The sequence below is a fragment of the Penicillium griseofulvum genome (genome assembly GCF_001561935.1).
Source record: "Penicillium griseofulvum strain PG3 chromosome Unknown contig_80, whole genome shotgun sequence".
Taxonomy (NCBI): domain Eukaryota; kingdom Fungi; phylum Ascomycota; class Eurotiomycetes; order Eurotiales; family Aspergillaceae; genus Penicillium; species Penicillium griseofulvum.
Genome location: NW_024467471.1, coordinates 5,980,621 through 6,002,649, shown reverse-complemented (window position 1 = coordinate 6,002,649; position 22,029 = coordinate 5,980,621). Strand labels below are relative to the sequence as shown.

The 22,029-nt window shown below is 48.7% G+C and overlaps 11 protein-coding genes across 11 annotated transcripts; 3 read left to right on the top strand and 8 right to left on the bottom strand.

Annotated features, from left to right (window-relative positions):
* Nucleotides 1–85: 85 nt before the first annotated feature.
* PGRI_031480 (alpha/beta hydrolase) lies at nucleotides 86–1,153 on the top strand (the record flags this gene model as incomplete). The annotated part of the gene is made up of 3 exons (XM_040790861.1): nucleotides 86–202; nucleotides 284–451; nucleotides 521–1,153. The coding sequence occupies 3 exons, from the start codon at nucleotides 86–88 to the stop codon at nucleotides 1,151–1,153; spliced, it is 918 nt and encodes a 305-aa protein (XP_040647814.1).
* A 1,660-nt stretch (nucleotides 1,154–2,813) lies between these two features.
* PGRI_031470 (FAD-dependent oxidoreductase) lies at nucleotides 2,814–4,088 on the bottom strand (the record flags this gene model as incomplete). The annotated part of the gene is made up of 1 exon (XM_040790860.1): nucleotides 2,814–4,088. One exon carries the CDS (start codon nucleotides 4,086–4,088, stop codon nucleotides 2,814–2,816), a length of 1,275 nt encoding a protein of 424 aa, XP_040647813.1.
* A 557-nt stretch (nucleotides 4,089–4,645) lies between these two features.
* On the bottom strand, nucleotides 4,646–5,666 carry PGRI_031460 (alpha/beta hydrolase; the record flags this gene model as incomplete). Its single annotated transcript, XM_040790859.1, has 3 exons — nucleotides 4,646–5,284; nucleotides 5,368–5,490; nucleotides 5,553–5,666. 3 exons carry the CDS (start codon nucleotides 5,664–5,666, stop codon nucleotides 4,646–4,648), a joined length of 876 nt encoding a protein of 291 aa, XP_040647812.1.
* Nucleotides 5,667–6,260: 594 nt separating this feature from the next.
* On the bottom strand, nucleotides 6,261–7,439 carry PGRI_031450 (zinc-binding alcohol dehydrogenase family protein; the record flags this gene model as incomplete). Its single annotated transcript, XM_040790858.1, has 2 exons — nucleotides 6,261–6,795; nucleotides 6,892–7,439. 2 exons carry the CDS (start codon nucleotides 7,437–7,439, stop codon nucleotides 6,261–6,263), a joined length of 1,083 nt encoding a protein of 360 aa, XP_040647811.1.
* A 346-nt stretch (nucleotides 7,440–7,785) lies between these two features.
* On the top strand, nucleotides 7,786–8,846 carry PGRI_031440 (glutathione S-transferase family protein; the record flags this gene model as incomplete). Its single annotated transcript, XM_040790857.1, has 7 exons — nucleotides 7,786–7,839; nucleotides 7,892–7,979; nucleotides 8,037–8,108; nucleotides 8,159–8,331; nucleotides 8,383–8,440; nucleotides 8,501–8,647; nucleotides 8,704–8,846. 7 exons carry the CDS (start codon nucleotides 7,786–7,788, stop codon nucleotides 8,844–8,846), a joined length of 735 nt encoding a protein of 244 aa, XP_040647810.1.
* A 499-nt stretch (nucleotides 8,847–9,345) lies between these two features.
* PGRI_031430 (class I SAM-dependent methyltransferase) lies at nucleotides 9,346–10,158 on the bottom strand (the record flags this gene model as incomplete). Its single annotated transcript, XM_040790856.1, has 1 exon — nucleotides 9,346–10,158. The coding sequence occupies one exon, from the start codon at nucleotides 10,156–10,158 to the stop codon at nucleotides 9,346–9,348; it is 813 nt and encodes a 270-aa protein (XP_040647809.1).
* Nucleotides 10,159–10,707: 549 nt separating this feature from the next.
* On the top strand, nucleotides 10,708–11,650 carry PGRI_031420 (dienelactone hydrolase family protein; the record flags this gene model as incomplete). The annotated part of the gene is made up of 2 exons (XM_040790855.1): nucleotides 10,708–10,942; nucleotides 11,001–11,650. 2 exons carry the CDS (start codon nucleotides 10,708–10,710, stop codon nucleotides 11,648–11,650), a joined length of 885 nt encoding a protein of 294 aa, XP_040647808.1.
* Nucleotides 11,651–11,768: 118 nt separating this feature from the next.
* Nucleotides 11,769–12,752, bottom strand: PGRI_031410 (metallophosphoesterase family protein; the record flags this gene model as incomplete). The annotated part of the gene is made up of 1 exon (XM_040790854.1): nucleotides 11,769–12,752. The coding sequence occupies one exon, from the start codon at nucleotides 12,750–12,752 to the stop codon at nucleotides 11,769–11,771; it is 984 nt and encodes a 327-aa protein (XP_040647807.1).
* Nucleotides 12,753–13,848: 1,096 nt separating this feature from the next.
* Nucleotides 13,849–14,503, bottom strand: PGRI_031400 (uncharacterized protein; the record flags this gene model as incomplete). The annotated part of the gene is made up of 2 exons (XM_040790853.1): nucleotides 13,849–14,279; nucleotides 14,404–14,503. The coding sequence occupies 2 exons, from the start codon at nucleotides 14,501–14,503 to the stop codon at nucleotides 13,849–13,851; spliced, it is 531 nt and encodes a 176-aa protein (XP_040647806.1).
* A 1,246-nt stretch (nucleotides 14,504–15,749) lies between these two features.
* Nucleotides 15,750–16,505, bottom strand: PGRI_031390 (uncharacterized protein; the record flags this gene model as incomplete). The annotated part of the gene is made up of 2 exons (XM_040790852.1): nucleotides 15,750–16,286; nucleotides 16,332–16,505. 2 exons carry the CDS (start codon nucleotides 16,503–16,505, stop codon nucleotides 15,750–15,752), a joined length of 711 nt encoding a protein of 236 aa, XP_040647805.1.
* Nucleotides 16,506–16,676: 171 nt separating this feature from the next.
* PGRI_031380 (uncharacterized protein) lies at nucleotides 16,677–20,724 on the bottom strand (the record flags this gene model as incomplete). The annotated part of the gene is made up of 3 exons (XM_040790851.1): nucleotides 16,677–18,062; nucleotides 18,111–20,473; nucleotides 20,523–20,724. The coding sequence occupies 3 exons, from the start codon at nucleotides 20,722–20,724 to the stop codon at nucleotides 16,677–16,679; spliced, it is 3,951 nt and encodes a 1,316-aa protein (XP_040647804.1).
* Between the last annotated feature and the right edge of the window lie 1,305 nt (nucleotides 20,725–22,029).

Genomic DNA, 22,029 nt, shown 5'->3' with positions numbered 1-22,029 from the left:
TTTGTTCTGGAAGGCCAAATACAAATTGCTCTCGTCCTCAAGTTCTCAACTCGAGACCGCATCCTTTCTAAGGATTTATATCATCATGACCGTGAAACAGGAGCGTAAAGACGTCGAATTCAAAACCTTTGATGGCTTGACTTTGCGCGGCTCGCTGTACGTCGGCCCTAAGGGCGGTCCTGCAGTGATTGTCAATGGCGCAGTAAGTCAACCCTAAACGGAGACGCCTCATAAGATATGCCCAGAGAAACTATCCCGACTGTTACTTACGTGAGGCTATTAGTTCATGTGCCCAAAGGAAATTTTTGTGGACGGCATAGCAGCTTGGTTCGGACGTAACGGCCTAACGGCTCTTGTCTACGACGCCCGTACTATAGGCACGAGCGACGGCCTACCTCGAAATGACCTTGACCCGCAGAAGATGGCAGAAGACAACTCAGATGCAGTCACAGTATGTATTCACCGCAGACTTCCGACTTCTATTGCCCTACAATTCAATGTACTAATGAATCGGGAACAGTTCTTGCAGAAAGAGGGATGGGTGGACCCGAACCGCATAGCCATATGGGGCTTCTTCTATAGCTCTGGTATAGCACTCGAGGCCGCAGCTTTTGACAAGCGCGTAAAGGCCGTCATAGCGCAAGGTCTGATGCCCGAGTGGTACCTGACTGAGGAAGACCAAGAGGACCTCGTGGCCCGTGCAGTCGAGGATCGGGCGAACCAGCTTCGCGGCGATCCGCCCGGATATTTGCCCCTTCTCAATGAAAAGGGCGAGCATTTAATGCTCTTCAAATATCTGGACAAAATGACACCGGAGCAAAAGGCCCATCTACCCAACTGGGTCCACGGGGCTAAGAAGAATGCCCCGACCTTTAAGGACAGTCTGACCCTCCAAAGCTTCTACCGCCACGCCAAGTGGAAGCCCGTGAATCTGTTCCAGTCCGTCAGCCCCACCCCCGTTATGATTCTAACGCCCGAGAATGACGAGATCGTGCCGCCCGAGTATCAGAAGAGCATATTCGACAGCCTGCAATCACCGCTGAAGAAGTTCCATATTGTAAAGGATAGAGGACACTCGGACTTTTTAAGCGTTGACCTTGAGGAGCTGTTGACCCCACAGCTAGCGTTTCTTAAAGAAGCTTTGAAATTCTGAGTTAGGAAGTGCTTCTGAATGTTATTCTTTTGATTTGTACACACCAATGGTGATTATGCTGTGTATCTCGGTAGATTCTTAGTTTGATGTCGTTAATATCGAGGATAAATCGATGAGAAAGCTCGTGGATACGGACTCGATAAATACCGCACATTTGCGTCTGTGCTGTCAAAGTATTAAAATGTGCTGTGAATATGCATCCGGGTTGCATATTCTGTCCTAAGTTCAGCATATAGATATAGCTGTTTGCCGTTATTGATAACAAGTCCACAGTAGGCAGACCAATTAGACGTGACGATCAAAACACAATTTTTGGCGGTGCTGAGAATTGATTATGCTCCTGTGATGACTTTGCGCACGTTGGCGCGTCGGAAAAGCTCTGGGGCGCCCCACTGTGGGGCGCTGTGTCGGGGCCAGGGGTAACAAGGCCGAAGATTGGTTTGGTAAAACGATAATTGTATTCGGAAATGAGACAAGGACTCATAACCTCTTAGAGATGGAGGAGATATTGTCAATATAGTTGATTCATTGAGGAAAACAAGGAGAGAGGAGGAGCTAGCTACTGGAAGTCCTGACAAGCAAGGTCATGTGATCAACAATCTGCCCTAATTAAGTTCTCCGTACTCCGTTCATTTGGTGACCTGTGACTCGTTTGACTACCAATTGCTTGATTGGTGGGTATTGGTAGCGACATCAACAGTTAAGCCTGTAGGGCGGAATTTAGCGCTAAACCCTAGCATTCTTGGTGGTTCCACGCCACACATTTTAATGACTGCACAAGCATCATCACCATAATGAAACTCCTCGTCAAGAAGTCTACACATACATATTTTCAAGCCTCCTACTATGGCTCATCTAGCTACCTACCTAATATGCATGTTCCAAACTAACGTATTTCACAAACTTCACAAGCGAGTCACCCACTTCAAAACACATAGTAAATGTGATAATTTACAACTTTATATTTCAACAATGATAGCTTATATAGAGTTTACCTAACGAGTTAATACTTTTTAGGTGATATCTAGCCTCTCTTTCAAAAAAAAATTATTGACGACTTGATGATTGCGATATATATATTCAGGATTCGTTTGGAAGTGCTGCCACTTTCCTGGTTGACCTCTATAATTTCTGGACCATCCAAATTAACGCGTTTTTCACGTTTTTAAACGTGATATAAAAATATAACTAGTAAATAATTCTAAGTTATTTAAATTAATAAAATATTACCTTATGCATAATAGTGAGAAACGGTGATAAACGTAGAATAATTAAAAAAAAACTAAAATGGGGGTTCAACTTTGTATGTTTGCATTGTTTGGTGCCAATTGGGCTCGTGGCCCACCAGTGGGCCTAGGATGGGGCCCAAAACCCAGCGCATTAGTGGGTTGGGTTGGACTGGGTTGTGGGCTTTACGGGCTTTGTGGTGGTCTGTCTATTTCAAGCCTCAAGCATCGTAACTTTCGGTACCATGATAATGTAGCTTTTAGATTTTCTCAAGATCGACATATGCCCGTGGTGTTTAAAAGACTTATAGCTATCAAGTAAAAATGCAATCATATGATAACGTGACTATTGTAATATGAGGTTGTAAAAATATCGTATTTACTATGTGTTTCGCGGGTGGGCGACTCGCTTGTGAATATGTACGTCATCTATCTCATGCCTGTGCATCCAGGGTCTCCACTAAACTCTCAATATCGCGGTCGATGTTTACAAGGTACAGCCACCCCAACTGCGACTTGCCCGCGTCACTCCAATCAAGCTCCCACCTCATGTCCTCGGGCACACATGCCCTTTCTTCCTCTGTCATCCTGATGGTGAGAAGCCGGTTGGTCAATCTTAACACCTCATCCATCCTCTCCATTCTATATGCCTCCCAAGCCGTCAACGCGTCCAACCAACTTACACTACCATTGAGCGTTGCCAAGAGCATTCCGAAGCTATAAGCGTCCTCAAAGGCCTGATTCGCGCCTTGTCCTGCCGAGGGTGGTATAGCATGCGCTGCATCTCCGAGTATAACGACTTTCCCTGTTGATGAATGCCAGCGATCCATTTTAGGAACAGTGTAAAATGGCCAGACATTTAGGAAATGCGCGTCTGGAGTGCTAGCTTGCGCTTGTACGCACTGGACAAGTGGTGTCCATGCGGTGGGATCTTGCTGAAGCATATCAATCACTTCTTGTTTATCCCGCAACATTGCAGACCAGCCTGCACGATCTTTCGGTTCATACTTGTACTGCCGTCCAACGAAGATCTCTTTGCCACCTTCAGCCTGAGGCGTTATGATAAAGGAACCGTGTTTCCCACGCAGAGATACTGGAAGTGGGAAGTCGTCATCCAGTTGCACATTGGCGCGTGGGAAGCAATACGTCAAGCCTAGGAAACCCCCGTAATGTGGATGGATGTCTGGGAAGAGATACGATCGGACCTTTGAATGGATCCCGTCGGCGCCGATCAACATTTCAGCTTTCTCCTGAGTTCCGTCTGCGAACTCGAATACGACGCCATTGTCGTCTTCACTGACAACCTTTGTAAACTTCTTTCCGTAGTGAATTTCGATTCCAGCTTCTTTTACCATTTCCCTCAACTCGTGGATCAACACTTTGCGTGTGATACGTATGCCATCATACTCATACACATCTTTCTTTCCGAAGTAGAGCTTCCCAGTAACCTCATGCTCAGGATCCGTCATGAAAGTCATAGCCTCGAAGTTGAAGCCTTGATTCTTGATGCGAGAGTATGCGCCGATTGAATCTGCGACGCGCAAAGCGTTTGGAGTGAGGGAGACGGCGCCGTCGAAGTCATGGTCTGGGTCTCGGAGTTCGAAGAATCGCGATTGAATGCCATATCTCTTGAGGACGAGAGCAAGCGTGAGACCGCAGACGCTGGCACCTATAATAGTTACTGTTTTGGGAGTCGGTGAGGAGACCATAATGACAGAGAGATGCACACTGAATGACAGGAGCCAATTGGTCGCTGGATGAGTTTTAATCAGGGATCTCTTGAATTATGCTTGAGAGATATGTTATGACCAATACTCGGAGAATTCATGAGCAGCTTCGCGGTTGCAAGGGTCTGCTAGGGCCCGGAGTCGGTGGGCTCGGGCCCGGAGTCGGCTCGGTGTACGGTAGACCGATGTTTAACTCTTAGAGTGTTTTGCGGCACCCATTCTTAGCAAGGACTCGGAGGTGAGTCATTTCGGATTCCACTTGAATGGCAAAAGCGTTTTGTCTTTCGATCTTACAATGCCTGTCAACAATGCTGGAGAAAGGGCCTTAAAACATCACAGGAGTGACGGAATGGAGCAGCATGACCAAAAGTAAGAGGAAGTGATGTTCCTCATCCACTTATTTTAAGGGGAGTAAGGGGTAACGGGGAAATCTTTCCCCAGTTAATTAATGTTTTGATTAAACATTGAATCTGCACGGGAAAACTTCTTATAGTCCAGAGGCAAAAATGAACGCCGTCCTTTTATATTATTAAAATATTTCAAAGCGACAGATGCTTCTTCAAAAAGTTAAGTTGCCTGTCAAAAACAGCATCCATATCCCCAAACATCCAATCAAAGTGATTCTTCCCAACAATAAGGTGATGTTCCTTTGGCTCATTCAACAAGTCAAATGCCTCCTTCTGCCTCTCCGCGGGGAACACCTGGTCTAGCTCAGGCGTCACCATAATGACAGGTGTTGGAGTGATTTTCGGTAGTAGGTACAGAATGTTCCAGTTGAGGCATCGCATGTAGGTATGGACTGTGACACGGTTCTCAATGGGCATCTTCATGCTGTCCATTGTTGTGAAGAAATTTCCCAAGAACTGACCGAGTGGCGTATTTCCATCCTCATCAACCAAGGGCAGGTACATAGGTTCCTCACCAGCTAGCTGGCTGGCGCGGTCTTCTAGTCCAAGTTCGAAGATAGCTTCCCTGCGTTCCGGATCCCCAGTGACATCGATCATGGGTGCGACCGTTACGACGGCGGCGATCCGCCGGTCGTGGGCCGCGGTTGCCAGCATAATGTTGCCGTCAAAACAGAGACCCCATACCGCAATCTTTTTCGGATCTACCTGAGGGTGCTGGGAAAGCCATGTGACCGAGTCGATAAAGTCGTCAACCCGCCTTTGCATGTCGCTCTATCACGACATCGGAAGTTAGCTTATACAGGCCTAGAAAGCCTTTACATATGGGTATAGTTAGATACTCCAGGACGACTTACTTCATGCCTGGGCTCACCGTCGCTAGCACCAATGCCGAATGTATCAAAGATGAGTGCCGTGAAACCACGCTTTTGATACCATTCAGCAATATCCGGTACAACTACATCCTTAGGCATGTTGAACTGCATGGAGAATCATCAGGTTAAATGTCTCTTATAATATTCAGACATAAATTCTAACGTACTCCTGCTGAAAGAATGATTGCAGGTCCACGCTTCTCGGCTGGGTACAGCCAGCCGCGCAACGTGACGCCGGCGAGGGTCTTGAACTCGATATCTTCGCGGGGAGGTAGTGTCATTGTTTCAAACGGTTTTCATTCGACAGACTGCAAAGAATTGGCGAGCGTTCATACATTCATCTTTTAGTGTTTATAGCCGGGACTACAAGGTCGGAGTTGGGCTCGGTCTAAGCTTTTCTGAGGCTCCGCAGCCGATCGGATCCCCGAGGTCGCAAGTCGGACAAGGCGGGGGCGGCGTTAGTAGTACGCCGAGTTCAAGTTTTGGAGAAATGCGGGGAGGGAAAATGATATTCGCAAAGCCCACAAATGGGCCCGAACCCCTGACCCAAAGCCCAACCAGTGGTGGGCTGTGGACCCATTGGATCCCCCATCAAACCCCCATTTTGTGCATAACTACAGTCTTTGCATACATATGGCAGAACCTCTGTAGAGACCCGTTGGACAAGGTAGAACCACAACTTCAGTCCTTTTACATTCTCATGATTATGAGATCCAACTAAATTTAGAGTCAATCACTATGTAAGAAGACTCTGTATCAAAATTTTCATTCGAAAATGTTCTTAGTCACAGCACTAAACTGATCCTGTTTAAATCTTCAAAGCAATTGGAATGAGCAAGCATAGATAATATTGAGAACTACACTTTTGACCATATCTATGCACCGACCAACGGCACGATCATCCTCTTGCCCCGTACATTCCCAACACGCAAGTCATTCACATACGTAGGGATCTTCTCCAAGCCCCCCTCCTTAATATCCAAAGGATGGTTCTTGATCCCGCCCTCCATCAATAATCTCTCGGCTAGCAAGAATAACTCCGCCCCAAATATCCTATGCTCGGGTGTGCTAGGGCGCCCGTACGTACCCGGAATCACCACTGGATTTCCCGTGATGGTAGGAGTCATCAGCCAGTCTGCACGGACATCTCTCCTCGTGTATTTGACGACTTGAGTAACGGCTTCGAGCGCAACGTATGCGCCGCCGGAAGACCCAATAGCCTCATAGCACATACGCATTGTCGGCGCGTCAGTCACACAGTCTAAGACAGAGACTAGGTTGTTGGCGGTGTATTCGCGGATGTCGGCACCGCATGTGGAGGACCGGTAGTCGAAGCAAGCGGTAGCGCCGTAGCTCTCGCACAGAGCATTGTTGGCGGGTGAGCAGGTGACAATGGGGGTATAACCGGCACTGTGAATATTAGAGTCAGTGAGGTGGTTTTGAGATTATCTCAAGTGCAGCTAAGAACAGTATATAGTCCATGTCGATGTGGAGCACAAAACTCACATCTTTAACAACTGGGTTGCCATCGTTCCGGTGCCAGTTGCACCCCCGGAAACAAGAACAAATGAAGGCATGTTCTCATCATCATAAGCAGGTTTGGGTCGCGGCATTTCCAGGTGTAGCCCGGGCGATTGGAAAAGGGCGAGACCAGCAGTAGCAATACCAAGTCCCATTGAGCATGCCTGCTCAAAGGTCAGATTCTCGGGGACGTGGCAGCTCAAGTCCTCGATTGCCAGCGCGTACTCGGCAAAAGCGCCTGCCGTCTTGTCTGAGGCATTGAGCCCAAAGCTCACGGCGAGGACGCGGTCTCCCTCCTTGAACCGTGTAACGCCTTCGCCCACCCCAACGATAATGCCAGAAAAGTCGCAGCCGCCCACTGCACCAGGCGTATTCGAATAGTCTACAATCTTTGCGTCGTACGGGCTCAGGGCGACCGCATGCACCTGGCAAAGCATCATGCCTGGCCCTGGGGCGGGAATGTCCATATCATCCGCCAGCCGGTAGCCGCCCGACTCACCCCCGACGAGAGCCTTCATTACTGTGCTAGCCATTATCGTTGATCTGAGTCGTTCTTTGGGATACGTGGAAAGAGGTAAACGAATTCTTAGAGATATTGAACCAAACGGATTTGGAGTTATGCTGTACTCTTCGTAGCTACCTCTTCGCGGACTTAAGCTTTAATCTCCTTAAACACCTACTCTTTCTATACTGTAGGGTATCGTCGGGCTATTCTGAACCAGAATAGCAATGATCGTCGCTTTTCGAGGAAAACCGATCGGAGCGCCGATCGGAGGCCCCACATCGGTGACATCGAGCTTAGGGCTCAGGCTATAACGGCCAGCAATCTTTACGACATCTAAATCAACAGAAAAGCGAAACAACACTATCCAGCCCAAAATGACCTCAAACTCCTATCTCGACGACACCCCGGCGGAGGTGAAGAACGCTAAGGTTAGCGGCAGCCCACCAGGCCCTAAAGGTTGAAGCTAATGCGGGTATCTAGGGGCTGCACCTGATCACCACGTCGACCCCGAATGGCCAGAAGGTGCAAATTTACCTGGAGGAATTGAAAGAGTTGTATGGCATTGAGTGTGCGAAAAACTGGCCCGATCGCTTCTTCACATGAGGTGCTGACGGTAATTACCTAGACACTAAGACGATCATCGACATCAGCACCAATGAGCAGAAGAAAGACTGGTTCTTGAAACTCAATCCGAATGGTATGGAACAATCATGTAGGAGTAAACAATTTACTTACTAGTAATCGCAGGACGAATTCCGGTTCTCGTCGACAACACCAAGAACCCGCCTTTTCCGGTGATGGAGACCTCAGCCGAGCTGCTTCACCTCTTCAAGGAATGTGACAAGCAGCCTGCGTTCGGCTTTACAGACGATGTTGGGCGGAGTGAATGCTTGCAATGGCTCTTCTTCTGGCATGGCAGTGTATTGATCCTCCTGGTGCTGATGACTTCAACTATGCTAACAAATTGCCAGGGCCAACCAATTCAAGGTCAATTGAATTGGTTCTCCAGGAATGCTAAAGACGATGCGCGTCAGTATCTGAAATTCATACGCCACGTGGTACGCATTGCTGATTGTTGGTTCAATGTAGTCGCCCTCAACCGTTTCAAGAACGAAGTTATCCGCATTTATGGCGTCCTCGAGCTCCATCTCTCGGGCAAGTACACTGGACAGGTCAAGGAATACCTCGCCGGTATAGGCGCAGGGAAATACTCTGTCGCAGACATCTCCACTTGGCGTAAGGCACTACTCCCAACACGTACTCTACAATGCTTTTTGACTGACGCCTGCAAGCTTGGTTGAATGTCTGGCACAGCAACGGCCAGATCACCCAGGAGGAAATGAACCAGTTCCCGCACTTGCTGCAGTGGATTGAGCGCATCAGACGGCGGCCTGCAGTGCAGCGTGGCATCGATCCGAAGACTTGGACGTTGTGAGTGCGTGACAGCGTATCGAGACGATCTTGAGAAATTGACGCGCTGGTGGGGGGGGGTTGGAAGAGAGAAATTGGTGTCTAGAAATCCTTTAGTGTTTTGAGTTGATGATTGATACATTTTCATGTTGAGAAATTGTGGTTTTCATGTAGGAAGTCGTCTATTTAGCTCAATTCTCCCACTTTTTCCCCCTCATTAGTATCTCAACCTCATATGACTCTTAGTGTTTATCTGAAATATAACGTCAAGGACAGTGTGCGATTTTCCTGTTATCAATGATCAAAGAAATAGTATACGGCTGAGTTCTCATCATACAAGATAGAGTGGTATTTGATACTATGGTTTGTGGTTCTGCCACATAGATGATCAATAATGTACTTCAACTCCTTCTTCCATCTTCGCATTGAGCTTCTAATTTCCTTATGTTGCTCCTTCTCCTTCGCCCATTGTAACCCGTACGCTTTGAGCCTGTCATATATTGTAACAGCTATAAGCTTTCGCTTCATGCATCCCTCTTCGTACAGAGAATCTCTCCATGCAAAATGCCAAACCACGCATCCTCATCCTCAACCCACTCCAACCAAACCTCCCGCACCCTTTCAAAAAATTCCTCCGTTGCATATCCCTTCTCAACCGCAACCTTACTCAAGGGACTGCCAACAGATCTCTCCGCAAAGTTACCACCCCAAGATTCCCTCTCCTCCCTCGTCTGGAAACACCAGCTCCCGGTACTACACTTCACATCCTCAGGGCTGAACCCGGCTTTGCGAGCCCAGACATGAATTCTCTCCCCAGAGTGCGGGTTGGTGCCTCTCTCCGCCGCAACTTTGAGGTAAATTTGCTGCCATTTAACCATTTCAGGCGCTTCAGGGTAGCAGTGCAAACTAGCACTTTCCTTAATCGCAACAAGACCGCCGGTCTTGCATACCCTTCGCATTTCCCGCAGTCCATCGATTGGATCTGTGATATGCTGGAGTACTTGATGAGCGTGCACGATATCGAAAGATTCATCTGCAAATGGCAGCGCGTGGATATCGCCCTCTTTGAAAGAGATGTTGGTGATACCCTCCGAGGCGGCGAGGGCACGAGCGGCTTCGAGGGGAAGGGAAGTGGGTTCGATACCGGTGACATGGCCGGCTGGGACGAGGGCGGCGAGTCCGGTGGTAATGCTGCCGGGGCCGCAGCCGATGTCGAGGATTTGGGAGGTGGGTTGGAGGTGTGGGAGGAGGTAGGCGGTACTATTTTGGGGGGTACGCCAGGCGTGCGTGCGGAGGACGGGAGCGCTGTGGTCAGCGACGTAGGCTTGGTTTGTCATGGTGAATGTTGGTTTTTTGAAGGCTGTAGATTGGAAGAAACGATCGGATGACCGATTAACAGAACTATGTATTGATTCTCAGGTAATTTGTAGAATTTAGGTATCAAGTATGTCACTTGTTGATTAAGTATAGAACCTAACTTATACTAAATCCTTGTAAGTATGTAGAGGTATAGTTGCACCGACTCCAACATTGCAGCGACTCCGACACAACACCTAAAGTCGATTTTCAATTTTCGCTACAGTTCTTGTTGGCTTAGGATCGGCGTTGTTGCCATATCGGAGTTGATCGGATTTAATATCGGATCGGTCGTTCAAATCGGGGTCGCTATATCGGAGTCGGTGCACCGGCCACAAGCCGGCGAATATCAACGCAACTTCTCAGCTACGAAATCAATCCAAAGCCGAGTAAAGACCGCCCCGACCTCGTAAAATAATATCCGACCTTTATCAATTGAGCACTTTGAATTCCTCTGCTTGTTCGAGACACGTAATCCTCATTCCTGAATCCTCATTTAGACAATTCAATTCAATTCAATCTCTCCCACTATGTCCTGTCCCGACTGCTTTCGTGGAGGAGTCTCCAAGAGCCATGCAACTGGCAAGGAGGCCACAATTCATGGCGTCAAAACCTACGTTGCTGAGCCCGAAGCCGGCGTCACGCCCAAGGGCATCATTGTCTTTATTACTGATGCATTTGGCTGGGACTTTGTAAACAACCGAGTCTTATGCGACCACTATGCTAAAGGTGGTTTCCTAGTTTACTGCCCAGATTTTATGAATGGTCCGTCCAGCTCCTAAGTCTTAAGGTTAACCTACAGCTGACTTGTAAATACCTAAAGGCCGTGCCATGTCTCCAGCAGTCCTTCCTATATTCGACACGCTTTTAGAGAAAGCATCCTGGCTCACCACAATCTTTGTCAAGCCGTTCTACTTCCTCATGGCCCTGTACTACGTCGCCCCCTGGATACTGACGTGCAGCCCGCCCAAGACCGAAGCCGGCGTGATCAATTATTTCAAGAGTCTCCGCACCTCACCTCCTCCTTCCTCCCTTCAGACAAAAGACTTGAAGATCGGCGCTGCCGGATTTTGCTGGGGTGGCAAGCACACTGTCGAGCTCGCAAAAGACGACCCCACGCACCGAGTGACCCGACACTCATCCCAGACCCTCTCCTCCGCACCTGAACCGCTTATCGATGCCGCCTTCGTCGCGCACCCTACCTACATTAAGATTCCGGACGACGTTGACTCCATAAAGGTTCCCATCTCCTGGTCCGTCGGCGAAGAGGACATCCAGATGAAGGGACCCGATATCATGAAAATGAAGGTCATTCTTGAGAGCAAGACGGATGTTGAGCATGATGTCCAGATTATACCCGGTGCTAAGCATGGCTTTGCGATTCGCACCCATCCGGAAGATAAACAGGAGATGGCGGCGGCGGAGCGAGCGGAGCAGCAGGCTGTGTCATGGTTCTTACGATGCTTTTCTTAAGAGATATTTAGTACTTTAGTATATAGATGTGCTCTTGAGTCTTGATCCAGGAACCATCAAAGTAGGTACTCATTATGGACAATAAGTGTTTCCACTAACAAGATTTAAACCCATGACTCTATCCGTAGATTCTCCATTGAGTCGGAACCTCCCCAGTTTTGGGAATTTCTGGACCTGGTAAAATCTCTCTCAGAAGCTCATCCACCCCCATGCCCATGTCAGCACATTTCTTCCATTGCCGTGGATATCCAAGACTGACTTCCTCGAATCGACACCCATCCCTCCAATCGGTTCTCCGAATATGAAGATGGCCACTAACTACCACCTTGACATTGAATTTCCGATGCCAATCATCTGTCAATTTGGTACCACACCATAAGCTAAACCTCGGGATAAATTTGAGTGTCACCAAGTCTTCCCGTAATGGCCAATGGTTTGCAATAACAAGAGGCAACGAGGGGAATTGTGCTCTCGCAGCCTCCAACTTGGTCTCAAATTTCTCAATGAGCACTTTGCACCAATCTTGCCGACTAGGATGTGGATCCGGATGAAGCAAAAACTCATCTGTAGCTTCCGTGTTCTTCTCCCTTGCCCAAGGGACAGCACCCTCCAAGCTCACATGGTCAGGTCTGAAGGAATAATCGTACAGTGTAAAAATTGGAGCAATAACGGCTGGGCCACCTTCTCCTTCCCAAACAACAAAATCGTCTTCAGGATTAAGAACATTGTATTCTCGCGCTATAGCAATGCATTCTTGATATTTCTGCTCTCCTCGAACTCCGGCGCCGGATTGATCGGGCATCGTGTATAACTCGTGATTGCCCGGGCACCACCATACGGTATCGAAGCATTCTGTCGCTCTAGAGAATGCTGCTCGTAACTGCTCAGCGGTATCTCCAACGTCTCCGCACAGAATGAGTCCATCTCCTGGATGAGGTGTCAGATTTGACCACGCTATTTTGTTGTCCGTGAAGCCGATATGGAGATCGCTGATAGAGTAAAGTTTGCCCAGGGCCATTTTCCTTGGGAGTATTGAGCTATTGGATGCATCGATTGCCTCTCTCTGTCTAAGTAGTTGGGAAGCTTGAGGATCGGAGGCCATCGTGAAGTTGTAAGCTAAAGTCTCAGCCTTGAGGGTCGATCTCAATATCAAGACTCGTTGTCAATGTCAGGGGTTTGTACCTAAGCAAGCGCGCCAAGAGCCGAAAATGGCAGCGTACAATGGTGCAGACGAAAATACTGAAGCTAGGAGACGAAGCTTTTTGAGCAGTTTGTGTACAAATGGTGGACCTTCAGCTTTAATGCAAATAGTGCCGAGTTAGCTTATAAAGCATAAGCGGTTAAGCTTCTAAAGGCCCCGGGGGTTATGGGGGTAGACTCGACGCTGATCAGGTAAGGATGGAAGGATAGCTTGACTTCTTACTGGAAAAATAATTCTGACCGAAATCGACCCCGCGCCTTGGCGATCACCTGACGCTCTCCGAATTGGGAAGTGTTCTCTTATAAGAGATTGGAACGTCAAATATGCGTGCAACACGGAGATTTCTTGTTTTTGAAGAGCCGTGATAGCAAGAAGGATCCTGTCCTGCTCATTCGAGTCTTGACGGTTTTTGGCACGTTTTGGTGGTATTGTAGACGTGTTATATAGTGCGCGTTGGGGTACGTGTTTTTAGAAATGTGGGCAACTCGCTTACCGGTTAACGACGTTACAAATCATACCTTATAACCCTGGAAGGCCCCATAAACTTGTATGCCTCTGCCTAGACCTCGGCAAACCCCATACAGCTCACAACCCAGCCTAACCCAGTAATGGGCTGGTTTTCTGGTCCTATCTTCGGGCCATCTGCTGGGCCATGGGCTTTCAATGGGGGCCCCCATCAATGGGCCCGGGGTTGGGTTGGACCTCAAAGGCTGGGCCCACTGCTGGTTGGTGGGCCAGGGCTTCGGCCCATTTGTGGGTTTAGTGGGGCGCAAGTTACCAACCACCTTTTGATAGCGATGATGATACCCTATCGACTGGAAATATGATCCTAATGCGGAGGTATCTACCTGAATCCACTCGATCAACTAGAATTATAGGCATTATAGAGAGACTGGATGAGTGAAGATGGCCAAACACCGGGGTGCCGAGGGTATATCATCTACAAGTCTCTCATGCGGCACTCTCTCAGGGAATATCAAAATAAGGTCACAACCTTTTATCGAGCTTTTGTAGGCTCCGGTAACTCGTGGATAGTATTCTCCTTGTTGGCAGGTAGTTCTGACACATGACCTCCGCCTAACTCGCTCAGTGTGCTCTCTTTATTGCCGGGTAGCTCTGACACACGACCTTGGCCGTCTAACTCGCTCGGTATTCCTGGGGGCTGCAGATGCTCCTGCTGTATCGCCGATTCTTCGGTGATGGGTGTTACTGCTTGAGATAATTGTTTCTGCGGACGACGGCGCATGAAATACCAAAGCAAAGCGACAATGATTCCCAACCCAGAAACACCGCCAACCACACCACCCGCGATAGCGCCAGTATTTGGACTAGAAGAGCGATTCGATGATGGGATGTCGCTAGATGTTGGGGAGCTGCTGGATGTCGGTGAGCTGCTCGATGTAGGGGAGCTAGTCGATGATGGAACGCCTACATATAGTTATGTTAGATGTGGACTCATAACATGCAAGCAGGAATTAAATCCGCCTTACCTAGTGAAACTTGGTATAGTGGCGTGGTATCATCAGCCTTGGCTACCCCATTTGGCGCACACCCAACTCCAACCGCTTCACCAGTCCTATTATACGCCCACTCTCCCCTCTCGCAACAGAAATATCCGCCCCCATAGTTTTCAAAAAGACCCCAGGTTGCATTGGCGCAATGTGGTTGTCTACTGATTTCCTGTCTGCAGTCTGTAATACCCGGACAACAGATCCCTGTGTACTTGTCACTACAAGTTGAGCCACTAGGGCAGCATCGGAAGACATCTTTCGATGTTATAGGATCAACGCCTGCGGCGGTGAGGCATTCTCCTGGGAAGCAGGAGCCAGTTCTGCGTATTGCGAATCCGAACGGGGGACCCCAATCGAGGTCGTCAGCCATGATAGGAAAGAACGAAACTAAAAGCCAAACGAAAGTTGATTGCGAAGCATACAAGCCGTGTGTGATGTAGAGGATACGAGGTAATGGCCTCGTCCAAAAAAGGTTGGATTTCAAGAGCTAACCGAAGCGAGAAAAACAGAAGAGGAATGCTAGTAAAATTTAGGGGTCTTTTATTAATAGAGGGACCCTACGCTCGAACAGACCCTGCACTTAAGGCTAGGATATTGGCGTCACCTTGGCATTAATCTTCGTCGCGAGATTAGTCTCGCCGAGGGGACTTCCTAGGCAGACTACTATATAACAGAACTTCTAGTTCAGGCTGGCGAAGGTGGTATGTTATAAATTCATTCGATGAAGATGACCGCTTTTGTTTAAGAACTGTTATTCCTTACTAATCGAGAATCCCCTCGCGTATAAACCCTTTCTTCGTTGTGAGCAAAGGATGGAAGGTAGACCGGGAAAAAGCCCCAACTGTCTTCGGGCTACTTAACCATAGCCAGCTTCCCCACAGCAAAACAAGGCAAAGATCAACAGCAAAGGTCAAATTAAGGGGGAAAATGAAAAATATGATAAAGCGAGCCCTCTAAATTTAGTCCTATTTCGATTCTAGTTGAACCTCAGAAACTAGATACATACTAGGTAAAAGCAAATGGCTGCGGCTGAAAAGTGACAGAGCATTGACCGTGGGAAGACATCGAGGTGAACCTTGGCACGAGTTTCAAGTTGACACTATGACGAAAAAGGCAACCCCACTTAAAACGGGCAATTCATAGTTGATCTTATCAACCTTGAATTGCCTGTTTACTCCGTAGATTCTAACGGAATTGACTTTATTTTACAACCGAGAGGGTTTAATTAGACATATTAATGGAATGCTTGGCTAATGGACTTGCAGGCTCGTTATCGACACTATCCAGAAGAAGAATCCATTTTCCAATTTCCCATCTTGCATCACAGCACTAGATATATCGAAAGAAGAAATAAATCATTGCTTACTAACTGAAAAACGAAAAGGCCTCACTTGTAATACCCCGCATCTTTCAAGAAATCATGATCTGCATACGCTATTGTCGGGTAGGAGGCCATCATTTTGTAATATTCATACGTCTGGCCCACGGATATCCTGAAGTCACCTGTACTGATCTTCCCAGGAACTAGGTACCCGCGATACGACCTCCACTTGTCCGGGGTAATGTCGTTGAAGGCACTGGGGTCGATGGACTGTGGGGAGTCGTCGCTAGGCGTGGTGACGGTGGTGTAGATGGACTGGATTTCTGTGTCGCTGGCTCCTAGGGCAGACAGTTTGAGGAAATGTTGGAACATTTCTAGGCTGGGGTTGCTCCATTCGCCGCTAGCTTGAGCGGCTGCTTTTCCGGCGATCCAGTATGGAGATGTGATGCACTCTTTGTATTCTTCCAGCGAGCATAAGCCTCCCGTGGTGGATCTGCTGCCACCCCATTGTAGCCACTCGATGAATCGATCGACGTTGCTGTCCCATAATTTGGTATTGAAAGAATCTGTTGTTTGAAAAGCTTTCGTGATGTTGCAATCTTCCTATCCACCTATTAGTACTGAATAGGACTGGGCTGGTTTGCTTACCTTGTATTCACCATCGCCGTTGTATATAGCCTGGGTAATGAAAGCCTTTGCAGCATCATTATAATTACACGGGTCCCCGTTCTGGATGGGAGGGAATTCAAAAAAAGGCGAACCAAAGAAGACAAGGCTCCAAAATAAGGGTTGAGGGGCAAGGCTGCCTGGAAGATGCCACATGCCCAGATCTCTAGTCCGAATCCGACCTATGGCTCCCTGTCCTGTATAGTGCTCATTCAAGGGGAGAGAAGATCTTTGGAGCCATTGGAAGAATTCTGGAGTGAGAGACATGAAATCGTCAAAATTCTGATATGCCAACTCAGGGCGGAAGACGGTCTCGGGTTCTTCTAGTCATTCGCCAATGGGTGGATTGTTGGCATCAAGGACGGTGATTGTCAGCGTGCCTTCTTGCTGGTAGGAGCGCCCCTCGATCTCGATGCTGGCCAGCAAGGTAAATACTGTCGGCTTCAATATGGCAGGAGCTGTGGCAGTCACTTGCTTGACAGTGCCGGCATCATCCCCGGATTCAACGAGTGTCAAAAAGGAGGGAAGACAGGGTGTGATGGACCACTTGAGAGGGAAAGATGTTGGCCGCTTGAAGTGAACCCAATTCAACTCATCCCGACTGTCGGTTGATAAGGTCCATTCCGCTTGGTTATAGTAGAACGGGGCAGGACCCAAGGTCTCCAGGCTCAGCTTCCACGTGCTGAAGCTATCGCTGGTGGTTCCCAGATGGATGGTCGAATCAGACGCCATGAGTGCTTTGCTTCCTTGCATTATCTGGAAGGTGGCGGATGTCACGTACGTTGTGTCGGTATTGTCGACCTTCCGGGTGGTTGTTGTGGGTTTTGACTGGCAGATGAAAGTCCACTGCTGTCGACCCAGGGCTTCTTGGTAGACCTTGTCATCCACAGGTACTGTGTTCCCTTCTGCATCAGTCGTGATCTTCGATGGAGGAGGCACGACCTCCAGGTCGCCATTCTTAGTCTGTCCAAGACACACTGCCATCCAATTCCCTTTCGAGTCTAGCGCATAGGTGAAGATGGTCGTCTTTCCTGTCGAGTTGGTGGTGATACACCAACATGTATCGGGGGCGTAAGTGACCTTGCTAGAGACGTCCACAACAAACCCGTCAGAGCTCTCCTTGCTCGCTTTACCCAATGCAAGGTATATAAAGTCAGACCCGGTGCTAATCGAGATACCATTGAGGGAGCTGGCCGAGCTATCAGGTGGTACGACATTAAAGTAGTCAATGTCAGTCTCATGCTCCATTTTCAGACCAAGCTTCTTGGCATGTTTGTCGATAAAGTCCTGGATGGGGTTGGGAGGATCCTTATGTAGGAACATCATTACGATCATCACAATAAGTCCAGCCACCAAAAAGGCAAACGCCACGGGACCCGCACAGGTTACCACAGACTCCAAAATGGCCACCGTGCCTTCAGCCAAAAAGCTGGCACCACTGACGAACCAGTTCAATCCGATAGCGAAGAGCTGGACAGCTGTCGAGGCAATCATCAACGAGTCCATAGCAATCTGCAGTGGGTCCGATGCCCCGGCCAGGTCGAGCGCTGTCAGCACAAGATCGACCGCGGCAAGCAGACAGCCCACGACGTTAGCGAGGAACTCCCCTGCGGACCGGCCGAAGATCTTCAAGGATTTGCTAACTGCTTCGCCCGTGATTTCCATGGTTTCTTCCGGCGTGCGGATCAGCCATTGGGCTAGCTCGCTTTCAGTCTGCCTACACGTTAGTACTAGCTCGTATTATTGAAATGATAAACTCACCCGTTGCGCAGCAGATGGAAGTCGTTTCATCACACTCTCAAAGCCAAAGAAGGCTTTGAGGCAATCGGAAAACCCACTTAGGTCTTCCCAGAACACGTTTAGCCTGATCGCCCCTTGGATGCCCTTGATTGTAAATGTGACTCCCAGTTCGACCAGTGTCGTCACTATCGAAGCCTTTTCTTGATCTGTCATCGAGTCCCAACCCCCGCCAAACTCGCTCAGCAGGGGCAAGATTACCAGCACACTGCAGGCCATGCGAAGGAACGTCCCGGAAATCCCAGCGCCATTTGCAAGTTTCTTAAACCAGTCTGATTTCTCGTTGAAACGGTTGAACCCTTTGACCACATTTGACCAATCGCCCAAACTGCCCCCGAGAAGCATGCTCATATCGAGACTATTGAACAGTTGTTTCCGTATAAAGTCATCAGCAGCCAGGAGCTTTGCATTGTTCGCCTCTTCCACGAGATCGGCATTCGAGCTGTCCTTGTTTGCCTCGTAGAATTCCTCCAGCATGGCCTTCAGCACACTGTCGAAATTTTCCGAGACCCCGTTGGCGTCGATAAACTGCGGAATCATCGAGGTCATCATATACACCTGCACCACGTCGTTGAATGCTTGCTGGAACGACTTTCCATCGGGGTTACTCTGTCCGTTTTCCAGTATGCTAAACGTTCCTGTAAGCGATTTCAACATCCGGGATACAGTGCCCGAGGTGGCTCCTCCGGAGGCAACCTGTGCCATCAGACTGGGAAGGTATGTAACGACTCCCCAATAATATAGCTGAAATGCCCAAAGAAGCTTCTTGTCCACAGCCCAGCTACAGAGAGAGTCAATATCATCTAGCGCAGTCTGGAGATTCTTCGCGGCCTGGTCGGGATCACCCCCATCTCCCATGCCATTTGCGTGCTCCTTGATGTTGTTTTTCATATATTCTGCGGCGGCTTTGATATTGGCCGTATGGTCCCCTCCCGCCTGGTCATCGAGATATGCCTGGATACTAGGGAACTTGAGCAGATAGCGATGGCGATACAGTTTCTCCGCGTGTCGTTTGTACGTGTCAGACTCGGCGGGAATACTCTGCAGCTGGGCCTGAGCTCGGAGAGCATTGCATTCTTTTGCCTCGGGTAGAGTCGAGCGTGACAGGCTGGCAGTCACATAAGGGACCTGCAGAGAATTGTAAAATGTACTATTATCACCGCTGTCGGTCGCAATAGCCTGCACCGTTTCATCTTCTAACACGATGGGCGTGGCCTGGACAAAGGTTGTTCGGAGGTCATCATCCATGTGGTATGCGATAATGTCGCTAAAATCCTTATTGGCAGCCTGCGAAACCACGTCTCGATACTGCGTCGGGCTGTCTGGCACCGGCTCCATGGGGTTCAGCGACGTGAGTCCGGTGACATTAAGTGATGACTTGTCATCAGCGGGGCGTAACAGATGGGGCGAAGGCTTGATGATCGACTTGAATGGTGGTAGAGACGGGTTCCGGGGCATCGCTGGGATTGGCTCTCCAAAAGGCGACTGGGCTGTACCGATGACCCCGTACACAGTCTTGGTGTCCGGCACAATATAAGCCCCCGTGAAGGAAGTGGCAAAGGCATCAAATTTAAACACAGATCGGTTTGGGAACACAGATTTGACGTCACTGTTCACTCGGACCTCTGGAGGTGAAGGCACCTGTGTCTGATCGGTGATAGTGATGCTGAAAACCGCACCGGCTGGATCACTGCCGTCCATCACAGCTGTGTATTGTATCATTCCTTCGGCATCCAACGAGAACGTCTCGCCCGTCTGGCGGTCCGTATACGCAGCTTCATTGATGTACTCCGGACTGCCAAACGGGTTGGACTTGGAGACGGTGTCATACTGAAAGGTCATGCTTGTCTCCCACGAGGCTGAGTTCCATTCCGAGGAATCAGGATCCCACACCAATCCTCCCTGTCCGCTGGATAGATACGCGCCCGAATTGGCGGCCACCTGCACATCAAAACTGACCGCATACGGCTGCAGCATCACCGCATAGTTCCCTCCCGCAAGATATATCTGACCAGTGGGACGGTTAGGATTGGTAAAGTCGATAAACAAAGACAGGCTATCGCCGTTGCTGTCCTGCGTGTTGACTGTGTAGATGTTCCGTTCGGGGGTGATCTGGATATCACTCGGGGCTATCCATCCATTGTTCAGTCGCATGGGTGTATCAGGCGTACCAAAGGCGGGAAGGAAGAGGTAATGACCCTCATCATGATAGAAACTCGGGTCATGCAGCTTGCGGCCGGCTATGGTATCGTGACCTGTCACCAGTATCTTGAACATTCTCGGGCCTCCAATCTGTTTTGGATTCGCGTCAAGCACCCTCCGGGCTTCTGTATTGGGTTAGAAGAGCCTCGATAGATATATTTGCGTGTTACTCACCCTCCCCCATTCGAGACCGCTGGAGACTCTGCTGGTAACGGGCGTTACGTAGCTTCCGGTTCTTTTTGGCATCGAATCGGTCTCCACGCATGTAGCTCTGGATGCGAGACACCTGCCGACGGTAAACGGCCGGGTCGGAAGAGAGAAGGCCTCCCCCACGACCGAGGAAGGATAGATGATCGTACGGATTCAGGATGGACATTATGGTTAGACAAAAGAAGATCTGAAGATGTGTAGTAAGAAAGATGTCAGTATTATGGGTATTTCCTACTCACTTTATAGATCGAGTCAACAGGGTTCATTCCCTTTGACAAAATAGGAAATAATGTTCATGATGCTCGTTATGGCCGCGTGCATAAAACCCCCTCTTTCTCTTTATCCCCCGCATCATCAACCCAGTCTAATTGAGTTCAGGTATCTATACAGGAGTCTCATCAGGTCCAGATCAATGCAGGGGTTTTCAACAGCATGTATAACAGATGCTGCGGGGATCTTGACTCCAATATATGTATCAATCGAGTATAGATTAGCGTGATGAATATGCTCTACTTGTGGAACATATGGCTATCGATTACCTATTTCATCTACTGGCTATCACCTGAGCGCTCTGATTTGTCAATGCATATTCTACCACACTATAACAACAACCAATGATGTATTTACCTTATAGAGATTTGTTTCTACCCAAAACAATAGGCAATACTAGTTGCATCGGGGCTTCCGGAGCGTATGTACGACATAGCGGGCTTATGCAGAAAGTTTGCTCCGGCACGGGTCTAGGTACATCCCGCTGCAAGGATGATAATCTCTCCCCGCTTTACCTGCATATGCATGAATCCTTCCAAGATTACACTACCCAATAAAAAACTTATCTCACTCCCACTCTTCCCTGTTTCCGATATTTTCGCCACCCCATTAGGAGGTGGTTTAACAAAGTGAAGGTTGGCTGAGCTGGCTAACAAGGTAGAGGGTTGCATTACCCAATTGAAAACAGGCACGTAGACTACACACTCCGCAATTTGTGGATGTATACAATTTGCCACGCACGTCTGCAATGAGATAGTGCGGATGTTTTGCAGATTTGTAAATAATCCACAAATCCATGGGTGTCCAGACCTGTAATCTACTTGAGAGTGCATTAATGATGCAATTGTGTATATTCATTGCGTACTCAGTAATGAGTTACGGACGAAGTACGTAGTACAGGGCCCTTAGTTGACCACATCGACCTCTATCCTTGCGAGGCTAGGCTCAAGGTTGATTGGATATTGCACCAAATTGATCATGAAGGGTGGCAAAGTTTAGGACATAATAGCCAGGATGAGATGGCCCAGTCCTCACTCGTAGCCTGTTAGTACCTAGTTCTGAGTTTTATGCCATCCAATTGTTTTTATACTGTTTCACTTTATGAATCATACTATACGCACATGTCCGACTATCGAAACAGGAATCTGCAAAGTAACACAAAGTCAACTTAATACGTAGCGGTATAGACGCCAGGGATCAA